This window comes from Phacochoerus africanus, chromosome 14 (genome assembly GCF_016906955.1).
Source record: "Phacochoerus africanus isolate WHEZ1 chromosome 14, ROS_Pafr_v1, whole genome shotgun sequence".
Lineage (NCBI taxonomy): Eukaryota > Metazoa > Chordata > Mammalia > Artiodactyla > Suidae > Phacochoerus > Phacochoerus africanus.
In genome coordinates this window covers 50,956,462-50,982,140 of record NC_062557.1, presented here as the reverse complement: position 1 = coordinate 50,982,140, position 25,679 = coordinate 50,956,462, and the positions used below count along the sequence as shown (strand labels likewise).

At 43.1% G+C, this 25,679-nt stretch overlaps 1 protein-coding gene across 2 annotated transcripts in view; it reads right to left on the bottom strand.

Annotated features, from left to right (window-relative positions):
* Positions 1–25,679, bottom strand: part of NUP88 (nucleoporin 88) — a 37,149-nt gene that overhangs the window by 6,129 nt on the left and 5,341 nt on the right. The window contains exons 4-9 of one of the 2 annotated variants that reach the window (XM_047756896.1): positions 22,192–22,278; positions 13,256–13,432; positions 10,463–10,649; positions 9,292–9,439; positions 7,664–7,762; positions 779–869 (exon numbers count right to left, since the gene is read on the bottom strand). In XM_047756896.1, the coding sequence (XP_047612852.1) occupies positions 779–869; positions 7,664–7,762; positions 9,292–9,439; positions 10,463–10,649; positions 13,256–13,432; positions 22,192–22,278 (789 nt within the window). The remainder of the gene's footprint in view (positions 1–778; positions 870–7,663; positions 7,763–9,291; positions 9,440–10,462; positions 10,650–13,255; positions 13,433–22,191; positions 22,279–25,679) is intronic. The other variant, XM_047756897.1, reaches the window with a different exon arrangement.

Sequence of the window (25,679 nt, the reverse complement as noted above, 5' to 3'; positions counted from 1 at the left end):
CCCTCGTGAAACACATACATTCTAGTAGTTGTGACAGACACCGAACACCAACATCAATTTAAGTATGTGCTATGAAAAAAAGAAAATAAGAGAATAAGAGATTCTGGGGAACCAAGGAAACCCTCTATGAACTGACCTTAAGTAAAGATCAGAAAGAAGGATCAGGAGTTCCCATCATGGCACAGCAGAAATGAATCCGACTAAGAACCATGAGGTTGCAGGTTCGATCCCTGGCCTCGCTCAGTGGGTTAAGGATCTGGTATTGCCGTGAGCTGTGGTGTAGGTCACAGACGCAGCTCAGACCTGGTGTTGCTGTGGCTCTGGCGTAGGTTGGCAGCTACAGCTCCGATTAGACCACTAGCCTGGGAACCTCCAAATGTCATGGATGCGGCCCTAAAAGAAAAAGGAAAAAAAAAAAAAAGAAGGATCCGAGTTAGCCAAGTAGAGTTCCTGCTGTGCTGTAGTGGGTTATAAAGGATCTGGGCATTGCCACAGCTACAGCATTCGACCCCTGACCTGGGACCCTCCATATGCTGTGGCTGCTGCCATTTAAAAAAAAGAAAAAAAAAGAGCCAAGTAAAGACCGGGGCTCTGACAGGAATGATCTCCCAGATGGGACAGTGGCTGTGGAGTGGCCTTGAGCACGGAGAGCTTCTGATGAACCCACTCTTAGGGGTCAAGCACCACGTCTGCATGCGAATGTGCCCTATACACAGGCACCCGAACTGCTGAAACAAACACCTGTGATCTGTGTCTGGAAGGGAGAGAAGGTCCTTACCTGCATGGCAATGGCTTCGTACAGAGGATATGCTCTACAAAGCACTTCTGTTCGGTAGCTAGTTCCTGCAAGCTGTCCTTATCTTCTTCATCTGCCAAAGAGCACATCGTAGAAGTTAACTGACAAACGAAAGTCTCCAAATTAAAACGCTGACAGTATGAGCTAAATGCAATTAAGTTCTTGTCTCGGACCATTGCCTCTTAAGGCTATGCCTCTGACATAGAAATCCTCTTGCCACAGAGGTCTAGATTTCAACTTAAAGAAGGAAAGTGGATCATCCTTGGGCAAGTTTCTAAATGCAGAAATGTGTCATTGAGGAGAACCATCCACAAATCAATCCCTCGGGTCTCTTCTTCGCCCACACCAATTCCATTATTTTTTGCAGCAAATGGAAGTTCCCAGGCTAGGGGTCCCATCGGAACTACAGCTGCTGGCCACGGCCACGTGGGATCCAAACTGCGCCTACGACCTACAACGCAGCTCGCAGCAACACCAGATCAGCAAGGCCAGGAATTGAACCTGAATCTTCACGGATACTAGTCAGACTCGTTTCCGCTGAGCCATGACAGGAACTCCACTCATTCTTTTTTTCTTTCTTCTTCTTTTTTTTTTGTCTTTTCTAGGGCCGCACCCGCGGCAGAGGTTCCCAGGCTAGGGGTCTAATCGGAGCTGAGCCACCTGCCTACGCCACAGCCACAGCAACACAGGATCCGAGTCGTGTCTGTGACCTGCACCACAGCACATGGCAACGTGGGATCCTTAACCTACTGAGCAAGGCCAGGGATGGAACCCGCAACTTCATCATTCCTAGTCAGATTCATTAACCACTGAGCCACAAAGGGAACTCCTACCCATTCTGTTTTTATGACAGCTTTTTGAAATGTAATTCACGATGCCACACAACTCACCCATTTATATTGTACAATACAATGGGTTTTTAGAATATTTAGTATATTACTAAAAGAACTCTAAAACCCTCACCATGAAAAACTTAGAGTGTTCTCATTAGCCACAAAGAGACCCTCATACCCACTATCAGTCACCTCCTAGTTGCTGCCAACCACCCCATCCCTAAGCAACAACCACTAATCCACCTTGTTTCTGTGGATTTGCCCATTCTGGACATTTTATATAGATGGAATCACAGAACATGTGGCTAGTTGTCTGTGACTGGCTGCTTTCACTTCACATAACGTTCTCAGGGTTCATCCACGTTGGGGCAGCTCTCAGTCCCTCCTTTCTCTTGCTGAGTCAGAGTCCACTGCCTGGAGGGACCACATTTTATTTATTTACTCATTAGCTGATGGATGCCTGGCTATTTGGCTATTGTGAATGCTGCTGTTAGGAGCGTTCATGTGTAAGTGTAATCCAAGTATAACCATTTGTTTTCATTTCTCTGGGTATAGACTCTGGAGGAGCCCTAGGGCAAACAGTAACTCTATGTTTAGTCAACTGAGGAACTGCCAGACTGTTTTCCCAAAGTGGCCACACCATTTCGAGTTTCCATAAGCAGTGTAAGGGGGCCCTTATATTTCCACACCCTTGTCAACACCTGTAACTGCCTTTTTTTTTTTCTTTTCTCTTTTTTATTTCTTTTAGGCCATGCCTAAAACATGCGAAAGTTCCAGGGCCAGGGATCAAACCCGAGCCTCAGCAGTGACCCCAGCCATAGCAGTGACAACGCCATGTCCTTAATCCCCTGAGCCACAAGAACTTTTTTATTTTAGTCATTTTAGTGGGTGTGAAGGGTGATCTTGTGGCTTTGTGGCATCTCATTTCTATGGCTAAGCATGTTTTTATGTGGTTCTTGGCTATTTGTATATAATTTAATCGGCCAATATCTACTAAAAATCTTTGTTTTAAAAATTGGCTTATCCTTTTATTGAGTTCTAAGAATTCTTTACATATTCTAGATATAAGTCCATTGTCAGATACATGTGATTTGCAAATATTTACTCCCATTCTGTGAGTTGTCTTTTCACTTTTGTGATAGTGTTTCCCTCTAAGCTTCTAAAGTTTTAGTTCTTATATTTAAGTCTGACCCATTTTGAGTTCGTTTTTGTGTATGGTGTGAGGTAACGGTCCAATTTCATTCTTTTGCATGTGGATGTACACTTGTCCCAGCACCATTTGTTGAAGACTATTCTTTTCTCTCATTAATTGTTCTGGCACCCTCTTTAACCCAACTTACTGAAAACGTAAAGGCATATTTCTGGACCCTCAATTCTATTCATTGACCTGTATGCGTATCCTTATGTCAATATAAACTTGGTATGTCTTGATTACTGGATCTTCATAAGTTTTGAAATTGGGAAATGTGGGTCCTCCAACTTTGATCCTGCTTTACAAGATTGTTTTGGCTGTTCTAGGTCACTTGCAATTCCATATGAATTTTAGGATCAGCTTGCCAATTTCTGCAAAGCAGCTGGAATTCTGATAGGGATTGTACCAAATTTATATGTCAACTGGGGGACTGCTGCCATCTAACAACATTAAGTTTTCAGATTTATGTACCTGGGAAGTTTTTCATTTATTTAGGGTCTTCTTTTATTTCTTTCAAGAAGGCTTTCTAGTTTCCAGAGTGTGTTTGGAACACTCTGGAACAAGTGTGTTGTTTGTTCACACAAACACTGGCTTTGTTAATTTCATTAGGCCTGATACTTGTTTACTGATCTCATATCCTGCAACCTCTCTGAACTCATTTACCAGCTTAAATAGTTTTCCAATGGGTCCCTATGACTAACTATGTAGGAGATCATGTCATCAGAGAATACAGTTTTGAAAGAAATCAAAGACGACACAGATGGATTAAGACACACCATGCTCTTGGATTGGAAGAATCAGTATTATCAAAATGACTATACTACCCAAAGGCAATCTACAGATTCAATGCAATCCCTATCAAATTACCAAGGACGTTTTTCACAGAATTAGAACAAAGTATTTTAAAGTTTGTTTGGAAGCAAAAAGACCTAGAACAGCCAAAGACATTCTGAAGAAGAAAAATGGAGCTGGAGGAATCAGGCTCCCTGACTTCAGACTACAAAGCTACAGTCATCAAAACAGTATGGCACTGGCACAAAAACAGAAATATAGATCCGTGGAACAGGATAGAAAGCCCAGAATTAAACCCACACACCTACGGTCAACTAATCTATGACAAAGAAGGCAAAAATATACAATGGAGAAAAAACAGTCCCTTCAATAAGTGGAGGTGGGAAAATTGGACAGCTAGGCAACACAAGAATGAAATTAGAACACTCCCTAACACTATACACAAAAATAAACTCCAAATGGATTAAAGACCTAAATAGGGGCGGAGTTCCCGTTGTGGCACAGTGGTTAACGAATCCGACTAGGAACCATGAGGTTGCGGGTTCGATCCCTGGCCTTGCTCAGTGGGTTAAGGATCCGGCGTTGCCGTGAGCTGTGGTGTAGGTTGCAGACGCGGCTCGGATCCCGAGTTGCTGTGGCTCTGGTGTAGGCTGGCAGCTACAGCTCCGATTCGACCCCTGACCTGGGAACCTCCATATGCCGCGGATGCGGCCCAAGAAATAGCAACAACAACAACGACCAAAAAAAAAAAAAAGAAGACCTAAATAGAAGAATGGATACTATAAAACTCTTAGAGGAAAACATAGAAATCATCATGCTAAGTGAAGTCAGACAATGAGACACAAACTCACAGGCTATCACTTATATGTGGAATCTAAAAAAAAGGATACAATGGAGTTCCCGTGGCTCAGTGGTTAACAAATCTGACTAGGAAGCATGAGGTTGCAGTTCGATCCCTAGCCTTGCTCAGTGGGTTAAGGATTCAGCATTGCTATGAGCTGTGGTGTAGGTTGCAGACATGGCTCGGATCCCGAGTTGTGGCTGTGGCGTAAGCCGGTGGCTACAGCTCCGATTAGATCCCTAGCCTGGGAACCTCCATATGCCGCAGAAGAAGCAGCCCAAGAAAATGGCAAAAAGACAAAAAAATAAAATAAATAAAATAAAATAAAAAAAGGATACAATGAACTCAATGAACTTCTTTGCAGAAGAGAAGCTGACTCACAGACTTTGAAAAACTTATGGTTACCAAAGGAGACAGGTTGCGGTGGGGAGGGATGTGAGCTAGGGGTTTGGGATAGAAATGCTGTAAAACTGGGTTGTGATGATAGTTGTACAACTGTACGTATAATAAAATTCATGAGTTTGAAAAAAATTAAAAAAGAAAATAAGAAAAAAAGGAAAAAGAATGACTGAAAAAAGAAATATAATTTCTCGCTGTTAGAGATAAAACTTTAGTAGGTCCATAGCTTTTATACTCAGTCTTAGGTAATGTTTTGTCAAAGTTCCAGTCTAGTCTAATAATTGCAAAGCTGGTGTCCAGTTCAGCAAATGAGTAAAATATTTAAAATTGGAAAAAAATAGTTTTACTTCTTTCTTTCAAATGTAAATAACTTTTGTTTCATTTTCTTGGCTAATTGCCCTGTCTAGAACCTCCACTATAATGTGGCAAGAGCACACATCCTTTTGTCCAGATCTACAGGTTAAGTGTAGAAGGCAGAACTGTAAAAAATCAAACTGGACATTTAGCTGAAGATATTTCTAACAAAGTGTTGAAGATATGATCTGATTTCAGAATTGTTAAAAAGGAACAGGACTTGATGCTGTAGTAAATCCTCTGCCTGTCTGGATGGCAAAAAGGAACTAAAATTAAGAGATTCACCTACAGGAAACAGTGTTAGAGAAAAAGCTGCTAGTGTGGCTATTTTATCTTTTGCTAATACCTCAGAAAGATCAAAGGGTCAGAATATTCAGCCACAGGAAAGGCTCTTTGAAGAGATTAATAAGAGCATGGCTTAGATTCTTCAGCCATAGCTGAAGCTAAAACTGGAGATGAGATTATCTAGCAAAGATGTGTGGACAACCTGCACTATAATGACTCCTGTGACAGACACAGGAGACCCCGAAAGGTCTTGAGAATTTTACACCCACAGAAACACTACTGGCTGGCACTGAAATGGTCAGAGTGAGGATGAGGGAAGGCAATTCCACCCTCAAAATTCTACAGGCAGGAAACAGGCTAATAAAACAACTACCAACAAATACTACCTTTCCTGTAAAATGAAAGATTACTCAGAGGGCAGAGCTGAAGGCCCAGAGGATTATCCTCAGGCCTTGAAACATAATGGAATTTGGATTTGTAAAAGTTCTTGGACCTGTGCTTCCTCTTCTCTTACCACTTTCTCCCCCTTTGAATTAGGGCATCTTATTATAACTGATACTGATGCCTGCCCCACACTGTTCTGTGAGCAGAAAACTATTTTCTAGCTTTATAGGCCCACAGAGAAGAACTGTGCCCCAGAGTAGATTATACTTAGAGTCTAACTGTAATTGATTTAAGTGATTTAGGTGATGAGATTGGGGACTTTTAAGCCCAGGACCTTTATATGAGATAATGAACTTTGTGTTGCTATAGGGTCAGTGAAGGTCAGATGTGAATCTTTAGGGGCCCCGGTGGAATGGAGCAGGCAGAACAATGGACATCCCCTAAAGAGTCTGTGTTCTAATCCCCAGGATCTGTGACTAGTTAGGTTACATGGCAAAGGGGAAAAAAGATTGTACATGGAATTAAAATTGCCTATCAGATGTCTTTGAAATAAGGAGATTACCCTGGTTATCACAAAGTTCCTTAAAAGTGAAAGAAGAAAGCAGAGAAGAAGGTCAGAGTGATAGAGGTGAGAAAGGCTCAACTCTGTCCCCCCACTGGTGGCTCTGAAGACAGAGGAAGAGGACTAGAAGCAAAGGAGGGCAGTAGAAGCTGGAAAAGGCCAGGAAATGGATTTTCCCTTAGAGCTTCCAGAAAGGAGCACTATTTTGTCCAGTGAGATCATCTAGCACTTCTCATCTACAGAACATAATGATTTGTATTGTTTAAAGACACTAAGTTTGTAGTAATTGACTACAGCAGCAATATTCCAGTACAGAAAGCACTTGGGCTTTCCCCATTAAGTGTGGTATTAGCTGTAAGTTTTGCACAAATGCCCTTTTTCAGTTTGAGGAATTTCTTTTCTATTATTAGTTTGTTGGAATGTTTTTAACATGAAAGCCTATTGGATTTTCTTAAATGTTTTTTTGTGTGTCTACTGAGATGACACAAAAACCATACGGTTTTTTTCCTTTCCTCTATTGATCTGGTGTAATACATCAATTGATTTCTCCCTCGCATCCCTCAGATGAATTCCACTTAGTCATGGTGTATTATCCTTTTTACATGTTGCTGGATTTGGTTTGCTAGCATTCTGTTGAGGATTTTTGGCACCTATAGTCATAAATACTTGTCTCTAGTTTTCTTTTTTTGGATGTCTTTGTCTGGTTTTGGTATCAGGGTAATACTAACCACGACACAGAGTGAGCAGGGAAGTGTTTCTTCTATTTTTTTTTATAAGTTTGTAGAGAATTGGTATTATTTCTTTAAATGTAAAGCCACATTGTCCTGAATTTTTCTTTTGGGGAAGTTTTTGATTGCTGATTCAGTCTCTTTACATGTTATATACAGGTCTACTCAAATTTTCTCTGAGTCAGTTTTGGTAACTTGTGTCTTTCTAAGAATCTGTTCATTTCATCTACATTATCTAACTGGCATCCAGGTGTTCATGGTATATACCCTCATAACCTTTTCCATTTCCGTAAGGTCAGCAGGAATATCTACTCTTTCAATTCCGGTTGTAGTAACGGGAGTCTTATTTCTTGGTCAGTCTACCTATAGTATCTGTCAATTTTGTTGATCTTTTCAAAGAACTATCTCTTGGTGTCATTTATTTTTTCTATTATTTTTGTATTCCCAACTACTTTTTGATAGAATCTGAAACATACTGAAAAGCACAAATAACTCACCTGATCCAAGAAATTTGTGAAGTTTATGAATCCAGGTTAGCCCAACACTATGTACACCAGCTTCATGAGTACAGTGATATCTTGAGGGACACTTGGGATCTGCAAATGGAATCGTTAATGATACAAAGGTAGCCATTAGTTCTTGGGTTTTTTTTTGTCTTTTGTCTTTTTAGGGCAGCACCCACAGCATATGGAGGTTCCCAGGCTAGGGGTCTAATACAAAAGTAACCATTAGAAAACTGAAAGAGGAGTTCCCGTCTTGGCTCAGTGGTTAACGAATCCGACTAGGAACCATGAGGTTGCAGGTTCGATCCCTGGCCTTGCTCAGCAGGTTAAGGATCCGGAGTTGCCGTGAGCTGTGGTGTAGGTCATAGACTCGGCTCGGAGCCCACGTTGCTGTGGCTCTGGTGTAGGCTGGCGGCTACAGCTCCGATTATACCCCTAGCCTGGGAACCTCCATATGCCATGGGTGCAGCCCTAAAAAGACAAAAAAAAAAAAAGGCGGCAACTATCATCCATAAACCAAATTTTTCTCTTATCTAACAGCCTCACTTTCTTACTGACTTTATAGTAAGGAAATGTTTTGAAGCAAATGATATCTATATAATATATATTTATGTTTTTATATATAAAATATATATATATACACATTTAAGGCCACACCTGCAGCATATGGAAATTCCCAGGCTAGGGGTTGAATCGAAGCTATAGCTGCCAGCCTACACCAGAGCCACAACAAAGCCAGATCTGAGCCGCATCTGCAACCCATACCACAGCTTGCAGCAACGCTGAACTCTTAACCTACTGAGCAAGGCGAGAGATCGAACTCCGGTCCTCATGGATCCTAGTCAGGTTCATTACCACTGAGCCACAATGGGAATGCTGATATTATTTTTATGTTTTATATGTTGGGGTTCTACATAACAGCTCTGAATATACAATTATGCTATAAAAAGTTCAAAAAAAACTTGACAATCCTCTCTCTGAATAATAAAGGACTGGAAAGTTTCTCTTCATTTACCCACACCTGAGGTTTATTTAAGGCTCAAATCATCAATCAGTGGGAGATCATTAGGTCTCCCACTGTTTAAAATGGCTTTTCAAAATGCATCTCCAGTGCTAATGTCAACAGGAAAACCTTAACATTGGGAAGTGACAGAAATCTGTTATAAAAAAGGAAGCTACATTAGTAACTTCAGGAATTTGCTAGATACCCCCAAGAAGTTATATGGTAGTCATTCACTTCTGTCATTAAAAGTCTGGCGTACAGAGTTCCTATTGTGGCTCAGCGGGCTAAGAACCCGACTAGGATGCAGCTTTGATCCCTGGCCTTGCTCAGTGGGTTAAGGATCCGGCGCTGTTGTGAGCTGTGGTGTAGGTCGCAGCAGAGACTCTGATCTCATGTTGCTGTGGCTGTGGCGAAAGCTGGCAGCTACAGCTCCAATTCGACTGCTAGCCTGGGAAATCTCCACATGCTGTGGGTGTGCCCCTAAAAAGACCAAAAGAAAAAACAACTCAACTTTTTAAAGGCTGGAACCACAGAAAAAATAAACTACATGGGACTAGTCTGTGATAGTCTTAGCATAAAAACAATGGGATAAAAGAATTAAATTTAGTGAATACTTTACCTCTGTGAAGTTTGATTGGACAGGAAAAGTCGGAATCAAAGGGGTCATCCTCTCCGGATGCCAGTTTCAGGGCGAGCTCCAGCTCCACACACTCAAACACATACAGAGAAGGAATGAGGTCTGCCTTGGAATCCCAGGACTTTTCTGACTGTAAAAAAAAAAAACAAACAACACTTTAATTTTAGTCTTTCATGTTCATTTGAAATTGTAACAATTAAAAATAGAAGCAAAGGAGTTCCCATCGTGGCTCAGTGGTTAATGAATCCGACTAGGAACCATGAGGTTGCAGGTTCGATCCCTGGCCTTGCTCAGTGGGTTGAGGATCCGGCGTTGCCGTGAGCTGTGGTGTAGGTTGCAGACATGGCTTGGATCCCAAGTTGCTGTGGTTCTGGCGTAGGCCAGTGAGTGGCTCCAGCTCCGACTGGACCCCTAGCCTGGGAACCTCCCATATGCCTCGGGAGCAGCCTAAGAAATGGCAAAAAGACAAAAAAAAAAAAAGCAAAAAGCTGGATCAAACAATGCTTTCAAATAATTCTACCTCTTACTCTAACAGTTTCTTGTCATTCTTAAAAGAGCAAAAGAAATAAGGCCCCTCTTCTTCTAGGAAGATGCAAATAAACAAGTTTAGAGAAGAGCCAATTCAGTGATTCAAAGGTTCTTTATACTTGTCACCAAAGATTGGAATTTAGAATTCAGAAAGAAATACCTAAGTTGCTGGACCAAATAAGTTGGGGATCTTCTAACTTCTTTCAATTTTTTTTTTTTTCCTTTTACAGCAGCACCTACAGCATATGGCGAAGTTCCTGGGCTAGGGACCAAATCAGAGCCGCAGCTGCAGGCCTACACCACAGCCACAGCCACTCCAGATTCAAGCCACATCTGTGCCCTACACCGCAGCTTGCAGTAACGCTGGATCCCTAAACCACCAAGCGAGGCCAGGAATCAAACCCACATCCTCATGGGTACTTGTGTGGTTCTTAACCCACTGAGCCACAATGGGAACTCAATTTAAGTTTTTAAAGTGGGCTTCAATTAATTATAAGTATTTAGTTTCCAAAATACACATAAGTGCCAGATACAATCCAAAATTTTGCATATATGAAACATTCATAGGTCCAGGAACTATACCAGGTGTTGGAGATACAAATATGGCCACACTGGCCTGACTTACGGTTTGGTCATCTTCTTCTTCCCCTTCCAGCACAACGCAGTGATACAGCATTCCCGATTCAGTAGCGATCACCAAGATGTTGGGGACACATGGCAAGCAGAGTATGGCACAAGCATCATAACCATAGTTATCTTCAGCTGCAGGATGCATTGGCAATGGGCCTAACAGCTTCCCCACACTCCCAGGGCTAAAGAAAGAGTGAAAACACTTGGGAAATGTTGACAGAGGACAACCATGCCCTCACCTAACCTCCCCCCACTTTTTGTCTTTTTAGGGCCACACCCGAGGCACATGGAGTTTGCCAGGCTAGGAGTCAAATCAGAGCTCCAAATGCCGGCCTACACCACAGCCACAACACCACCAGATTCGAGCCGCGTCTGCGACCTACACTGAAACTCATGGCAATAACAGATCCTTAACCTACTGAGTGAGGCCAGGGATCAAGCCCAGGTCCTCATGGATACTAGTTGGGTTCATTACCCCTGAACCTCAATGGGAACTCCTTAAAACCCTTTTTGACTTTGTCTTGCTCCAGCTATCATACCCTAATTAAAAATATAGTGTATTCCCAATGTCTCCACTTTTTCACTTTCCCACTCAATTTCCACCTTTCTGGTGCTTCTCAACTGAAGATTATTTTGCTCCCAAGGGGATACCAGTAATATCTGAAGATATTTTTGGGTGCTACAACTGGGAGAACAGGGGAGCAGTTACTGATGTCTAGAGGCCAAAGATGCTGCTGCCAATCACTGTCCCACAGGACAGCTCCCTACAACAAAGAATTATTTGACTCAAAATGTCAATAGTGTGGAGGCTGAAAGACTGTGCCCTAAATTTACTGTGGCTTATGCCTTCACCATTCCACTGAAGCTACTATCCAGGAAAAGTCAACACTGAGACTCCAAGTGCTAAATGCACCAGGCCCTTAACTTGACCTTCGGCTGCTTATCACTGCTTCAGTAATACCCTTAACGTCTGTAACATCCTCCTAGTTTTCTTCCTACCTTTCTGAGCACATCTTTCAATGCCCTTTACTAACTTCTGAAATATCTGTGCTCTCTAGGATTCCACTGTAAGCTCTCATCTCCTTGCAAAATACACACTTACATTAGAGCATATTAAATATGTCTGGGTTTTTTGGGGTTTTTTTTTGGGGGGGGGCTTTTTAGGGCCACACCTGTGGCATATGGAGGGTTCCCAGGTTAGGGGTCAAATTGGAGCTACAGCTGCCAGCCTATACCACAGCAACACCAGATCTGAGCCACACCTGCAACCTACACCACAGCTCACAGCAATGCCAGATCCTTCACCCAGTGAGCAAGGCCAGGGATCAAACCCACAACCTCATGGTTCCTAGTGAGATTTGTTCATGCTGCGGCACAACAGGAACTCCTAATTATGTCTGGTTTTAACTACTACTTGTATTTTGATGACTCTCCAATCTTTTACTCTGAAGGATAGCTTATTTCAGACCCACTATTTAACTGGACTTGAAAAATACATTTACTGAATGCTAGATGACACCCCCAAGGAACTGAGGGTTTAGCTGGGAATGCACATATTTAACTAGAATTACTATACCATGTGAAAAAATGCAGGGATTTACAGGGTACAAAGGAACAGCAAAAGGTACACAGAAAGTAGGGTGTGTAGGAAAGGTACCAAAAATAAATAAGATCCATGGCCAAAAAGCACATTCTGAGAAGCTGAGAATTCCAAGCTAGAGATCTACCAAGACCTAGAGGAATGAAAGAAAGAATTAACGGAAGGAAACTTGGCTTGATATGATGGGAGGCAAAGTACAAAGTCTAAGGCAGCAAAGGTAGCTGGGCAGATACTCATGACTGGCTAAGGAAGCAGACAGTCTCATGCCAGGTTCAAATGCTCAGAGTCTACCTGCCAGGTGACAGTGTGTCACTAAAAGTTTAAATCAAGACTACAGAGCTTCACTTTACTAAGTTTAATCTGATAGCAGTGAGGAAGATGACAAAACGGGATTCAGGGCACTATCTCATGTAATGTAAATACTGTACTGAAAGTGAAAAACCAACTGGCTCTAAGTGTATCACTGTTTACTCTTCATGATCACGTGGCCGCCTGGGAGCTGCCCTCACTGCTGAGCATCTTAAGAGAGTAACTACCAAATATCACTGGCCAGGAAAAGATCAAAAGTCAAAATTTAACGGAGAGGGAGTTCCCGTTGTGGCTCAGTGGGTTACAGACCAGACTAGTATCCATGAGGATGCAGATTTGATCCCTGGCCTTGCTCACTAAGTTAAGGATCTGGCATTGCCCTGAGCTGTGGTGTAGGTCGCAGACATGGCTCGGATCCCGCGTTGCTGTGGCTGTGGTGTAAGCCAGCAGCAGCAGCTCTGATCCGACCCCTAGCCTGGGAACCTCCATATGCTGCAGGCATATGGGGCCCTTAAAAAAAAAAAAAAAATCAAGTAGAGTTTCTACTGAACATATACTATTTTTGCACTTTGTAAAATCATTAAATCCACGTTGGGGACTATCTGCAAATATTTTTTTGGTTGACTAGACTTTGTGAACACAAATCCAGTCTTGTCTCAAGTGATTATCCAAGAATTCTACAGGATGTACCCAAACAATATGAGGAAATGAAAGGTCAAATGATCTGCACCAATTTTCTCTTCAAAATACTCCAACCAGCGTCCAAAGACTGCAATACGTCCACAAACCCAAGACCATGGATCCTAAGTCCAACCATGACAGTCTATTCTGGAGCACAAGCTGGGCTTTCATTTCAGGCAGGCCACCTCCTCAGCTTACCTGTGCACCAGACTCACATACATAAGGAAAGTCTCCCCGTTCTCACGTAAGATGTACAGGGGGTATGCCACTACTTCATCTTTGCCTTTTTGGCCAAATACGTTCTTCGGCACTGCTGACAATGGCCCAAAGTCAAATGCAACTGCTGTCTCTCCTAGAGATGCGGTGTAGGCCCTTCTGAAAAGAGATTTAAAAACCAACTGGTTGAAAACAAATAAACGAAAAAAAAAAAAGTCCAATAATAGGTGGGGATGGAATTTATATTCAAAGGAGTAAGAAAACAAAAAATTATGGTTATGACAAATGTTAAACAATATTGGAAAATTCTCATAAACTTAAATCAGAGAAGCAGGCCGTAAAATTCTATAGTGTTACTTTAATTTTAAATAGTTGTGATACAGACACACACACAGAGTAAAAATACACATATAGACATGCATAAACACAAAGGAGAAACAGAAGAAAACACATGAAGACATCGAAAGTTATCTCTAAGCAATAGATGCATTCAGTCCACAATATTTACTAAGTACCTACTCTGTTCCAGGCATGGCTGAAGGTTCTGGGAATATGTCTGCGAATTAAACAAAGGCCCTGCACTCTAATGGGAGAGATGTCCAACAGAGAAAAAATCAACACATAACACCAAGTCAGAAAATGACGTTATCAAGAAGAACAAAGTAGGGGGAAGAGAGTACTGACAGAGGGGCTATTGGGAAAGACTGATAGGGTGATTTTGAGCAAAGATTTGAAGGCCGGAAGGCATCGAGTCCACAGCTGTGCAGAGAGGGAGTAGTTCAGGTGGAGGGAAGGACACATGCAGAGAATCTAAGGAGGGGAGGTGGCAAGAGCTCAGAGCCAAAGGTGGAGAGGGGCTGGACTGGACGGGTGCCCTCAGTGGGCAGCCCGGGCAATCAATGGAGTGAGAGCAGGGAAGTAGAGTGAGTTGATTTATACTGAAAAGTAGCACTCTGGGTGCTGTACGGGGAGAGACTACAGGAAATTTTTTAATATTTCCTTTTCTTAATAATTTCCTGTAGTTTTTCCAATTTTCTACAACACATACACATTAACCTTTATAATCAGGAAAGACAAATACTGATAAAAAATACTGTTTTTGTATTTTAAAATTTGGTATAATTGGTTATCCAAAAAGATTCCAGTTTAATAAAAGGTTAATGAATAAGGTCAAAATAAAACCACATTTTTTTTTCGTCTTTTTAGGGCCACACTTGTGGCATATGGAGGTTTCCAGGCTAGGGGTCTAATCGGAGCTGTAACTGCCGGCCTATGCTACAGCAACGTCAGATTTGAGCCACGTCTGAGACCTACATCACAGCTCACAGCAACACTGGATCCTTAACCCACTGAGTGAGGCCAGGGACCGAACCTGCAACCTCATGGTTCATTTCCGCTGCACCATGATGGGAACTCCAAAACCACAATTTAACAGTTGAGAGAGTCAACACCATTCCAAAGTGTCGTAAGTGCCATATCTTAGTTTCTTCATCACATGGAAAGTACATAGTATCAGGAGGCAAAAAATGAGGAATCCCAAAATCCAGAATAAAAGAACAGCCTGAGTCAAACTAAAAAATTAAGACAATGAATGGAAACAGACACAGAAGTTATTTTAAAAAGAGTTAAAAAGGAGTTCCCATTGTGGAAACAAATGACTAGTATCCATGAGGATGAGGCCTCAATCCCTGGTCAAAGATCCGTCATTGCTGTGAGCTGTGATGTAGGTTGCAGATGTGGCTTGGATCCCTGGTTGCCGTGGCTATGGTGTAGGCCAACAGCCACAGCTCTGATTTGACCCCTAGCCTGGGAACCTCCATATGCCTCAGGATGTTCTCTAAAGAGACAAAAAAAAAGAAAGAAAGAAAGAAACAACACCAAAAAAAACCCTACAAGGAAGTACCACCTTAAACCAGCCAAAATGGCCATCAAAAAGTCTACAAACAACACAAGATGGCAGAGGAGTAGGGGGACACGCTCGCCCTCTCCCACAAACACAACAAAAAAAGCACATCTACAGAATAAATGACTCGCACAGAACAGCAACCAATCGCTGGCAGAGGAACCTAAACTCCAATAACGGCAAGAAGTTCGTGACATTACTGGGCAGAACGGGAGAAAAGAGGAGAGTGAGAGAAGGTGAATCCGAGCGGGACGGGCGCTCCCGAGAGGGAACCGAGGAGGAGAAAGGGATCCCGCACCCTGGAAAGTCACCTACTCGGGGGAAAGATCAAACGAACCGGAGGAATCTCCAGATGCAGAGAAGAGTGTAGCAGTAAGTTGGAGTATGGAAAAGCCGATCAAGAACCGAACGGACCATCTGAACTACGGGCACAGTCACCAAAAATTGAGACGCCTGGGTGGGGGGCTGGGCACCGAGACCTCGGCTCCAGAGGTTAGTCCCCGGGCTGGGGGGGCGGGGCGGAGCGGAAACTGCTTGGGAGGTCTAGAAACCATTTGACGGGGCAGAGACTGCCTGGGAGACTAGAAAACAAAGCTGTGGCAGAGGAAGGGAGCAATACTCTAGGGGCGGGGAAGTGGAAAGCTGCATCAGAGGGAACCTGGGAGAAGAGCCTGGTCTGCGCCCGTGCTGGGGAGGGGAGAGAAGAAGGGGTGGGTCCCCATAGAATACCCCCCATGCCACAGCAAGCTTACAGGCCCGCTAGCTAGCTGAAAGCTGTGCTTCCCAGTGCATCCCCTCCCCCCACCCCCACCACCCCCTACGCTCTCCCGAACCTGGGCTGCCTGCCATCCAGGAAGGCTGGCCTCAACAATTGCCTGAAGCCTACCACCGCAGGGGCTGTCCCTGCACAGGCCTGCTTGCCCTTTGGAGGGGCTACACTTCCGCAGAGCAACACCAAACACCACCAGCCCCCGAGAAAAGGCCTGCAGCCCGGAAAAGCTAGAACAAGCCTAGCCAGGCCGTGAATAGATCTGCCTAATTCTCGGACGGTTTTTCTGAGTCGGGCTGCCCCGGGAAGGAGCCTCTTGGGTCTCCAACGGCCCTGCTACCCGCCCAAGCCCCCAGGGGGTGCCCTAGTGGATCAGCTGCATAGGACTGCCAGCTCCAGGCAGGACCCCCTGCAGCCCAGAGAAGCTGCAACAAACCTGGCCAAGTCGGGAAAAGATCTCAGACAGTCTTTCTGAGTCGGGCTGCCCTGGGGAGGAGCCTCTTGGATTTCCAGAGGCCCTGCTACCCGCCCAAGCCCCCAGGGGGTGCCCCACTCCTGCGGAATAGCTGCTCAGCACCACCAGCCCCCTGGAAGAGCCCCTGCAGCCCAGAAAAGCTGCAACAAGCTCGGCCAGACTGTGAAAAGGTCCGCCTACATTCTCAGGCCATCCTTCTGAGTTGGGCTGCCCTGGGGAAGAGCCTCTTAGGTTCTCAGTGACCCAGATAGCTGCTCCAGCTCCCGGGGGTGCTGCACTCCTGAGGAACAGCTGCCCAACACCGCCAACCCCCTGCAAGAACCCCACAGCCTAAAAACACCAGAGCAAGCTCTGCATGACCAAGTGAAATCTGCTACCATCGTGGTGTGGACCTCCCAGTCCTGTCTGCCCTCAGGAAGCCCTCCTTTGCTTCAAAGAAACACTGTTAGCCCCATCAACACTCCAGAAAAGCCACACTGCCTCAAAAAAGATTGACCAACAACGCCAGCCCTCAGGAAATATTCCACGGCAGTGACAAGGCAAACACTGCCCGATAACAGAGAGTACAACTCCCTCAGGAGAAAGAAAACAACAAGCAAGATGAAGAAGCTGAGAAACCACCCCCAGTCAAACCAACAGGAGAACTCACCTAAAACAGTCAACAATGAAACAGATCCCTGCAGTCTGACAGACCTGGAGTTCAAAAAAGAAATAGTGAAAATACTGAAGGAATTAAGAGAAGATATGAACAGTAATGCAGATACCCTCAGAAAGGAACTGGAAAATATAAGGAGGAGCCAAGAAAAACTAGAACATTCATTTGCAGAGATGCAAACTGAACTAGGGGCAGTAAAAACCAGAATGAATAATGCAGAAGAACGAATCAGTGATATGGAAGATAGAATAATGGAAATCACTCAATCCGGTCAACAGACAGAAAACCGAATCAAAAAACTGGAAAGCAATGTAAGAGACCTATGGGATAATACAAAGCGGGCCAATGTACGCATAATAGGAATTCCAGAAGGAGTAGAAAAAGATAAGGGGATGGAAAATATATTTGAAGAAATTATCAATGGAAACTTCCCAAATCTAAAGGATACTGGGTTCAAGATACAAGAAGCACAGAGGGCCCCAAACAAACTGAACCCAAACAGACCCACACCAAGACACATCATAATAAAAATGGCAAAAGTTAGTGATAAAGAGAGGATCCTAAAGGCAGCAAGAGAAAAACAGAATGTTACCTACAAGGGAACCCCCATAAGATTATCAGCTGATTTCTCTACAGAAACACTACAGGCCAGGAGGGAATGGCAAGAGATATTTAAAGTGCTAAAAGGAAAAAATATGCAACCTAGAATACTCTATCCAGCAAGAATATCATTTAAAATAGAAGGGGAAATAAAGGAGTTCCCGTCGTGGCACAGTGGTTAACGAATCCGACTAGGAACCATGAGGTTGCGGGTTCGGTCCCTGCCCTTGCTCAGTGGGTTAACGATCCGGCGTTGCCGTGAGCTGTGGTGTAGGTTGCAGACGAGGCTCGGATCCTGCGTTGCTGTGGCTCTGGCGTAGGCCTGTGGCTACAGCTCCGATTCGACCCCTAGCCTGGGAACCTCCATATGCCGCGGGAGCAGCCCAAGAAATAGCAAAAAGACAAAAAAAAAAAAGGTTGAAGAAGAAGGAATACTCCCAAAGACATTCTATGATACCACCATTACCCTCATTCCAAAACCAGACAGAGATACCACCAAAAAAGAAAACTATCACCCAATATCATTGATGAATATAGATGTAAAAATTCTCAACAAAATCTTACCCAACTGAATCCATATCAAAAAAATTATACACCATGACCAGGTTGGGTTCATCCCAGGTTCACAAGGATGGTTCAACATACGCAAATCAATCAGCATCATACACCACATTAACAAAAAAAAAAGTCAAAAATCATGTGATCATCTCAATAGACGCAGAAAAAGCATTTGACAAAGTCCAACATCCGTTCATGATCAAGACCCTCGCCAAAGTGGGTATAGAGGGAACATTCCTGAATATAATCAAAGCCATTTATGAGAAACCCACAGCAAATATAATACTCAATGGGGAAAAACTGAAAGCCTTCTCACTCCAATCTGGAACAAGACAGGGATGCCCACTCTCACCACTGCTCTTCAACATAGTTTTGGAAGTCCTAGCCACAGCAATTAGACAAACAAAAGAAATAAAAGGCATCCATATAGGAAGAGATCAAACTGTCACTGTATGCAGATGACATGATACTATACATAGAAAACCCGAAGGACTCAACCCCAAAACTACTTGAACTGATTCATAAATTCAGCAAAGTAGCAGGATATAAGATTAACATTCAGAAGTCAGTTGCAATTCTGTATACCAGCAATGAAATATTAAAAAAGGAATACAAAAATACGATACCTTTTAAAATTGCACCTCACAAAATCAAATACCTCGGAATACACCTGACCAAGGAGGTAAAGGACCTATATGCCAAGAACTATGAAACTTTCATCAAAGAAATCAAAGAAGAGGTAAAGAAATGGAAAGATATTCCATGTTCCTGGATTGGAAAAATCAATATTGTAAAAATGGCCATACTACCCAAAGCAATCTACAGATTCAATGCAATCCCTATCAAATTACCCAGGACATTCTTCACAGAACTAGAACAAACAATCCAAACATTTATATGGAACCACAAAAGACCCAGAATCGCCAAAGCAATCCTGAGAAACAAAAACCAAGCAGGAGGCATCACTCTCCCAGACTTCAAGAAATACTACAAAGCCACAGTCATCAAAACAGTGTGGTACTGGTATCAAAACAGACAGACAGACCAATGGAGCAGAATAGAGAATCCGGAAATAAACCCTGACACCTAGGGTCAATTAATCTTTGACAAGGGAGGCAAGAACATAAAATGGGAAAAAGAAAGTCTATTCAGCAAGCATTGCTGGGAAACCTGGACAGCTGCATGCAAAGCAATGAGACTAGAACACACCCTCACACCATGCACAAAAATAAACTCAAAATGGCTGAAAGACTTAAATATACGACAGGACACCATCAAACTCCTAGAAGAAAACATAGGCAAAACACTCTCTGACATCAACATCATGAATAGTTTCTCAGGTCAGTCTCCCAAAGCAATCGAAATTAGAGCAAAAATAAACCCATGGGACCTCATCAAACTGAAAAGCTTTTGCACAGCAAAGGAAACCCAAAAGAAAACAAAAAGACAACTTACAGAATCGGAGAAAATAGTTTCAAATGATGCAACCGACAAGGGCTTAATCTCTAGAATATATAAGCAACTTATACAACCCAACAGCAAAAAAGCCAATCAATCAATGGAAAAATGGGCAAAAGACCTGAATAGACATTTCTCCAAAGAAGATATACAGATGGCCAACAAACACATGAAAAAATGCTCAACATCGCTGGTTATAAGAGAAATGCAAATCAAAACTACCATGAGGTACCACCTCACACCAGTCAGAATGGCCATCATTAATAAATCCACAAATAACAAGTGCTGGAGGGGGTGTGGAGAAAAGGGAACCCTCCTGCACTGTTGGTAGGAATGTAAACTGGTACAGCCACTATGGAGAACAGTTTGGAGATACCTCAGAAATCTATACATAGAACTTCCATATGACCCTGCAATCCCACTCTTGGGCATCTATCCGGACAAAATTCTCCTTAAAAGAGACACGTGCACCCGCATGTTCATTGCAGCACTATTCACAATAGCCAGGACATGGAAACAACCCAAATGTCCATCGACAGATGACTGGATTCGGAAAATGTGGTATATATTCACAATGGAATACTACTCAGCCATAAAAAAGAATGACATAATGCCATTTGCAGCAATATGGATGGAGCTAGAGAATCTCATCCTGAGTGAAATGAGCCAGAAAGACAAAGACAAATACCATATGATATCACTTATAACTGGAATCTAATATCCAGCACAAATGAACATCTCCTCAGAAAAGAAAATCATGGACTTGGAGAAAAGACTTGTGGCTGCCTGATGGGAGGGGGAAGGAGTGGGAGGGATCGGGAGCTTGGAGTTATCAGACACAACTTAGAATAGATTTACAAGGAGATCCTGCTGAATAGCATTGAGAACTTTGTCTAGATACTCACGTTGCAACAGAAGAAAGGCTGGGGGAAAAATGTAATTGTAATGTATACATGTAAGGATAACCTGATCCCCTTGCTGTGCAGTGGGAAAATAAAAGCCTACAAACAATAAGTGCTGGAGAGGGCATGGAGAAAAGGGACCCCTCTTACACTGTTGGTGGGAATGTAAAGTGGTGCAACCACTAGGGAAAACACTATGGGGATCCCTCACAAAACTAAAAATAGAATCACCATTTGATCCAGCACTCCCACTCCTGGGTACCTTGTGGGGAAAACCATGACTTTGTACATGTACCTCAACGTGCATAGCAGCACTACATACAATAGCCAAGACATGGAAGCAACCTAAATATCCATCGGCAGAGGAGTGGATCAAGAAGATGTGGTACATATACACAGTGGAATATTACTCAGCCATAAAAAGGAATGAAATAATGGCATTTGCAGCAACATGGATGGACCCAAGAAATTATCACGCTAAGTGAAGTTAGACAGACACAAACATCAAATGGTATCACTTATATGTGGAATCTAAAAAAAGGATACAATGAACTCCTTTGAAAAACAGAAACTGACTCATAGATTTTGACAAACTTAGGGTTACCAAAGGAGACAGGTGTGCTAGGGGAGGGATGGGCTGGGGGTTTGGGATGGAAATGTTGCAAAACTGGGTTGTGATGATGGCTGCACAAATATAAACATAAATAAAATTCACTGAAAAAAACAGAAGTCACAGAAAAAAATTCAAGTAAACCTAAGTTCATAATGAGAGATGAGCAATCACAGGAGGACGTGACCATAGTTACAGAAAAGAATTAACACAGATTTCGATCCTTGCCACTCCAGGACTTCAGATACTAAAAGTGTCACATACAGAATAGCCACATACAAAATATTTAAAGCAATAAGGGTTAGGAAAACAAAAATAAACAAGTCTATTAGATGTGACCACCACGGAGACATGAAAATAACTAAACAGAAGTTCCACAAGGATTACTACTAAAGGCTTCACTCCACATGTGCACAGTGTGGGTGATCATGAGTGGTTGTCACCAGAAAGACTCATTAGGAGGCCAGAGGAATGGGGTTTGTGAGTTCAAGGGGGTGATTCCGTTAGCGGTCAAAGTGGCCAGAAAGTTGCCCCTGTTGTGGGTAAGAAAAGATAAAAGAAGCCAGGGTCATAGGAGAACGTGAAGGGCGCTCTATGTTCCACTGCCGCTTCTGGGGCTCTAGGTGCTGGTCAGGGGTTCAGCCATCTGCTGGTCCACACTGAGTGAAGAGCTGCCAGGCCTCCAGCCCAACATCTCCCCCTCAGCCTTCTATCACTGTGCAGTGTTATAATACGTTCCCTTACTCATGATCCAAGAAGGATGCGTTTCAGCTATTCACATTTTCCAACTGTCTTGAAAAAAGATCAAGTTAAAGTTTTAGTGACATTCAGATCACCTATTCACATCGCCTAGCTCTGTTATTTCTCACATCACCAAAAGCATGCTAAAGTCACCTCTGGAAAACCTTGCAATAATCTCTGTTAAAATTGCATTTATAATCCCTTTGAACTAATTAAAAAAAATTTCATGACACAAGCAAAAACTTACCCTTTGTTGAGTATTAGACTTTCCTCTTCTGCTTCTGAAAGTACAATGACCTTAGTGGGTGTCTGGGGCTCACGAAGAGAGTAAATTCTAGCAATCAAAGGAGAAGAAAGCCAGCATTTAAAATTCTCTTTCACTTCCCAAAGTTGCTCCTCTCTTTCCATCCAGTCAGTTTTTGAGAATTTTCCTACCGATCATCATAATCATTTCTTTGCCAAAGATCTTGCTGTTACTGACAAGGTGGCCTAGTTCATTCGTTCTGTAACAACCTAAGGTTTCCTCAGACATGAAGAAATATTCTCTCTCTTACCACAACTCTGTACCAGCCTTCCCCATGGCACCGCACCACGTTTCGACCTTGTCTGGTCGTCTCACTACTGCCCTGAAGTCAGCCGGCTTCCCTTCAAGCATATCCATCTGCCTCTGCCTATCAGACAGCAAATCTCCTCAGGGAAGAAACCATATCTCACTCTTCTTTACATAATAACTGGCCAGCAGAGTGAGGGACACTGAGCCTCCAATCGATACATATTTGTGTTACATAAAGACACAACGGCATTTCTGTTTTCTCAAGCGGTTAGTATAAAACTAAAAAAAATTTTACCCGTCATTTTAATTAAAAATAAATTCAATTTTCACAGCAAATAAATTCAATTTTCACAGCATATACAGCTATTGTTAAAAGGAGAAAGAATTGTCAAAAGTTAATGTCATTATTAGAAATTCAATGTACCTTTTAAAATCTTTATCAAGTAAATCATTTATTTTGTCTGACCTTACTAAGAATTTTTAAACTTAGTTTGTTCCATTATCAATAAAGTGCCATTTAATAGTGTTAATGAAAATTGGATCCAACTGAACACATTTTCATTGTGGACTTCCCAGCTGCCTACAAGCATTACTGACTTCAAAATACACAAAGGTCCTAGGCAGTGTGTACTGTAGTGGGGAACAGTGCAAGGAAAAGTAAATGCAGCATGGCTGTGAGTGGGAATTTCTTGTTACTCTGAAACTGACAATAGGGTCCAAAGCTTAAGATAAGAGAAGGATTAAATGCTTTTTGTTTTAAAAGGAATTTTTAGGGAGTTCCCGTCGTGGCTCAGCAGTTAGGGAACCTGACTAGCACACATGAGGACGTGGGTTCGATCCCTGGCCTCACTTGGTGGGTTAAGGATCTGGTGTTGCCATGAGCTATGGTGCAGGTCACAGATGCGGCTCGGATCCAGAGTTGCTATGGCTGCAGTGTAAGTGGGTGGCTACAGTTCCAATTGGACCCCTAGCCTGTTCCGGAACCGCATATGCCGCGGGTGCGGCCCCAAAAACCAAAAATACAAAAATAAATAAATAAAATGAAAGGAATTTTTAATAACTGAGGCCAGATACCTCCTTTACGGCTTAATGTGAGGAAGACCTAGACCTACAACGTCTCCTCACAATCTCCTTTTCCAGCTTCTATCAGGCAGAAGGTGTTAAGAATCCTGCAGATCATAGTACAATGTTTTTAAGAGGCAGCTACTCCCTCCTCCTCCTCTTCGTTTTCCTTTAGCCTTGCTCACAGCATTCAAAAGTTCCCGGGCCAGGGTTCAAACCCACACCACGGCAGTGACCAGAGCCATAGCAGTGACAACAATGGATCCTTTAACTGCTAGGCCATCAGGGAACTCCTCCCTCCTTCTTTACCCCAACTCCAAGGCCAAATGAGTGGCAGGAAGGCTCTAAGAGAAACAGCCAGATTTAGGGCTATCTATAATAAGGGGAAAAGGGTACCCCATTTCCTAGCTGAATGCCAGATGTGTTGCCAAAAACTACAGGCCACTAAGGGAAGGGAATTCCTGAGTGAACTTGACAGTTATATTCCAGGGTTGGGGGCATGTGAACACTCCATGGTACTGACTTTTTTTTTTTTTTTTTTTGTCTGTTGTCTTTTTAGGGCCACACCCATGGCATATGGAGGTTCCCAGGCTAAGGGTCACATCAGAGCTGTACCTACCATCCTACGGCACAGCCACAGCAATGTGGGATCCTAGCCACATGTGTGACCTACAGCTCACGGCAACACCAGATCCTTAACCCACTGAGGTAGGCCAGGGATCGAACCTGCGTCCTTATGGATACTAGTTGGGTTCGTTAACCACTGAGCCACAATGAAAACTCCGGCATTGACTTCTAATATAGAAATGTCTGAAGGAGGTGGGCTGGCAGCATAGGAAAGGACTATGTGTAGTGTGCCCAGTTCTCTGTGGCCTGCAGAGGGCAGGGAGGAGGACCTTGGAGTTCCCATGGCTCCATATGAAAAACCACAACTGTCAGATTGAGAAGGCAGAATACACCACGTTTGGGGATATTCCATCTTGAGCAAGGGTTCAGGGCATGGACAGCTGATAGAGCCAATGGGAACAGAGCTGCTGAGTGATGGAGCAAGCGAAGGCCAAACACTACCCCTGAAAAAACCACACACCATCTGAGAGACTCTTACATCAACAGAGGCCACTAGCAGCAGTGGGAACTAGATTAAACCAGGATGGGGGATAAGGGCCCTGCCCACCACTGATGGACAACCAGTTAGGCAAGATGTGAGCCTCAGCTATCACACTCTCCCTACCCACTAAGGAGGAGTCAGATCCAGAGGGAGCAGGAAACAGCTATCCTCCTTACACTGCATCCCCTACTGCAAGGCACTGAAGTGGAAAGAAGGAGTCTAAGAGAGTAGATCACACCCTCTCCACTCATTTCAGATCCCTCAAGGTCTGACCTGTGACAGGGTCAGGATATAGTATTGAAATGGATTAAAAATCAGAATTTTAAACAGGATATACTAAGTTTTAATAACTAAAGGTAACCGGAAATCTATTAGGTCTGTATTAAGAAGCCATTAAGGGATCAACAATTCAGCAGTGAAGAAAAATTTGGTAGATCAAAGTTAAAAGCAGTGATTAGAAAAAATAAAACTGGAGGTCATTGTATATCAGTTAGTTGAGTCCCCTCAAAAACTGTTTCACATAAAGCAGAGCCGGAAAGTTAACTGCTAATATAAGAGAAATCTCTGTAGGATTAGGGCACTTAATCATAGACCGCAAAACCTGGAAAGGGCTTCAGAAATGATCAAACCAAACCTGCTCATCTGACAAACTGGAAACTGAGGTGCCCAAGTTTTTAATATCCCAAAGTGACTTGGGACAAGAATTCAAACCTCTCAATTCCTAATTAAAAATCTCTTCCCCCTATACTACACTGCCTCCAAAAGAAAGATAGTGAAAACAGTTTTAGGTAGATAATTTTAATAGGTCAGACTGGGAAAGGAGAGACTAGAGGCAGGAAGGGAAAAGCAGTAATTAACGCAGGTAAGTTAGGGCAGTTGATTCTGATATGATTGAGAAGGGGTTACAACAGCCATCAGATACAGCTTTCCAGCATCTACAGATCCATTTAGTGGTGCCTTGAGCTATTAACTGGCAGCCAGAAATGGAATCTTCCCACACACAAAGCTTTGA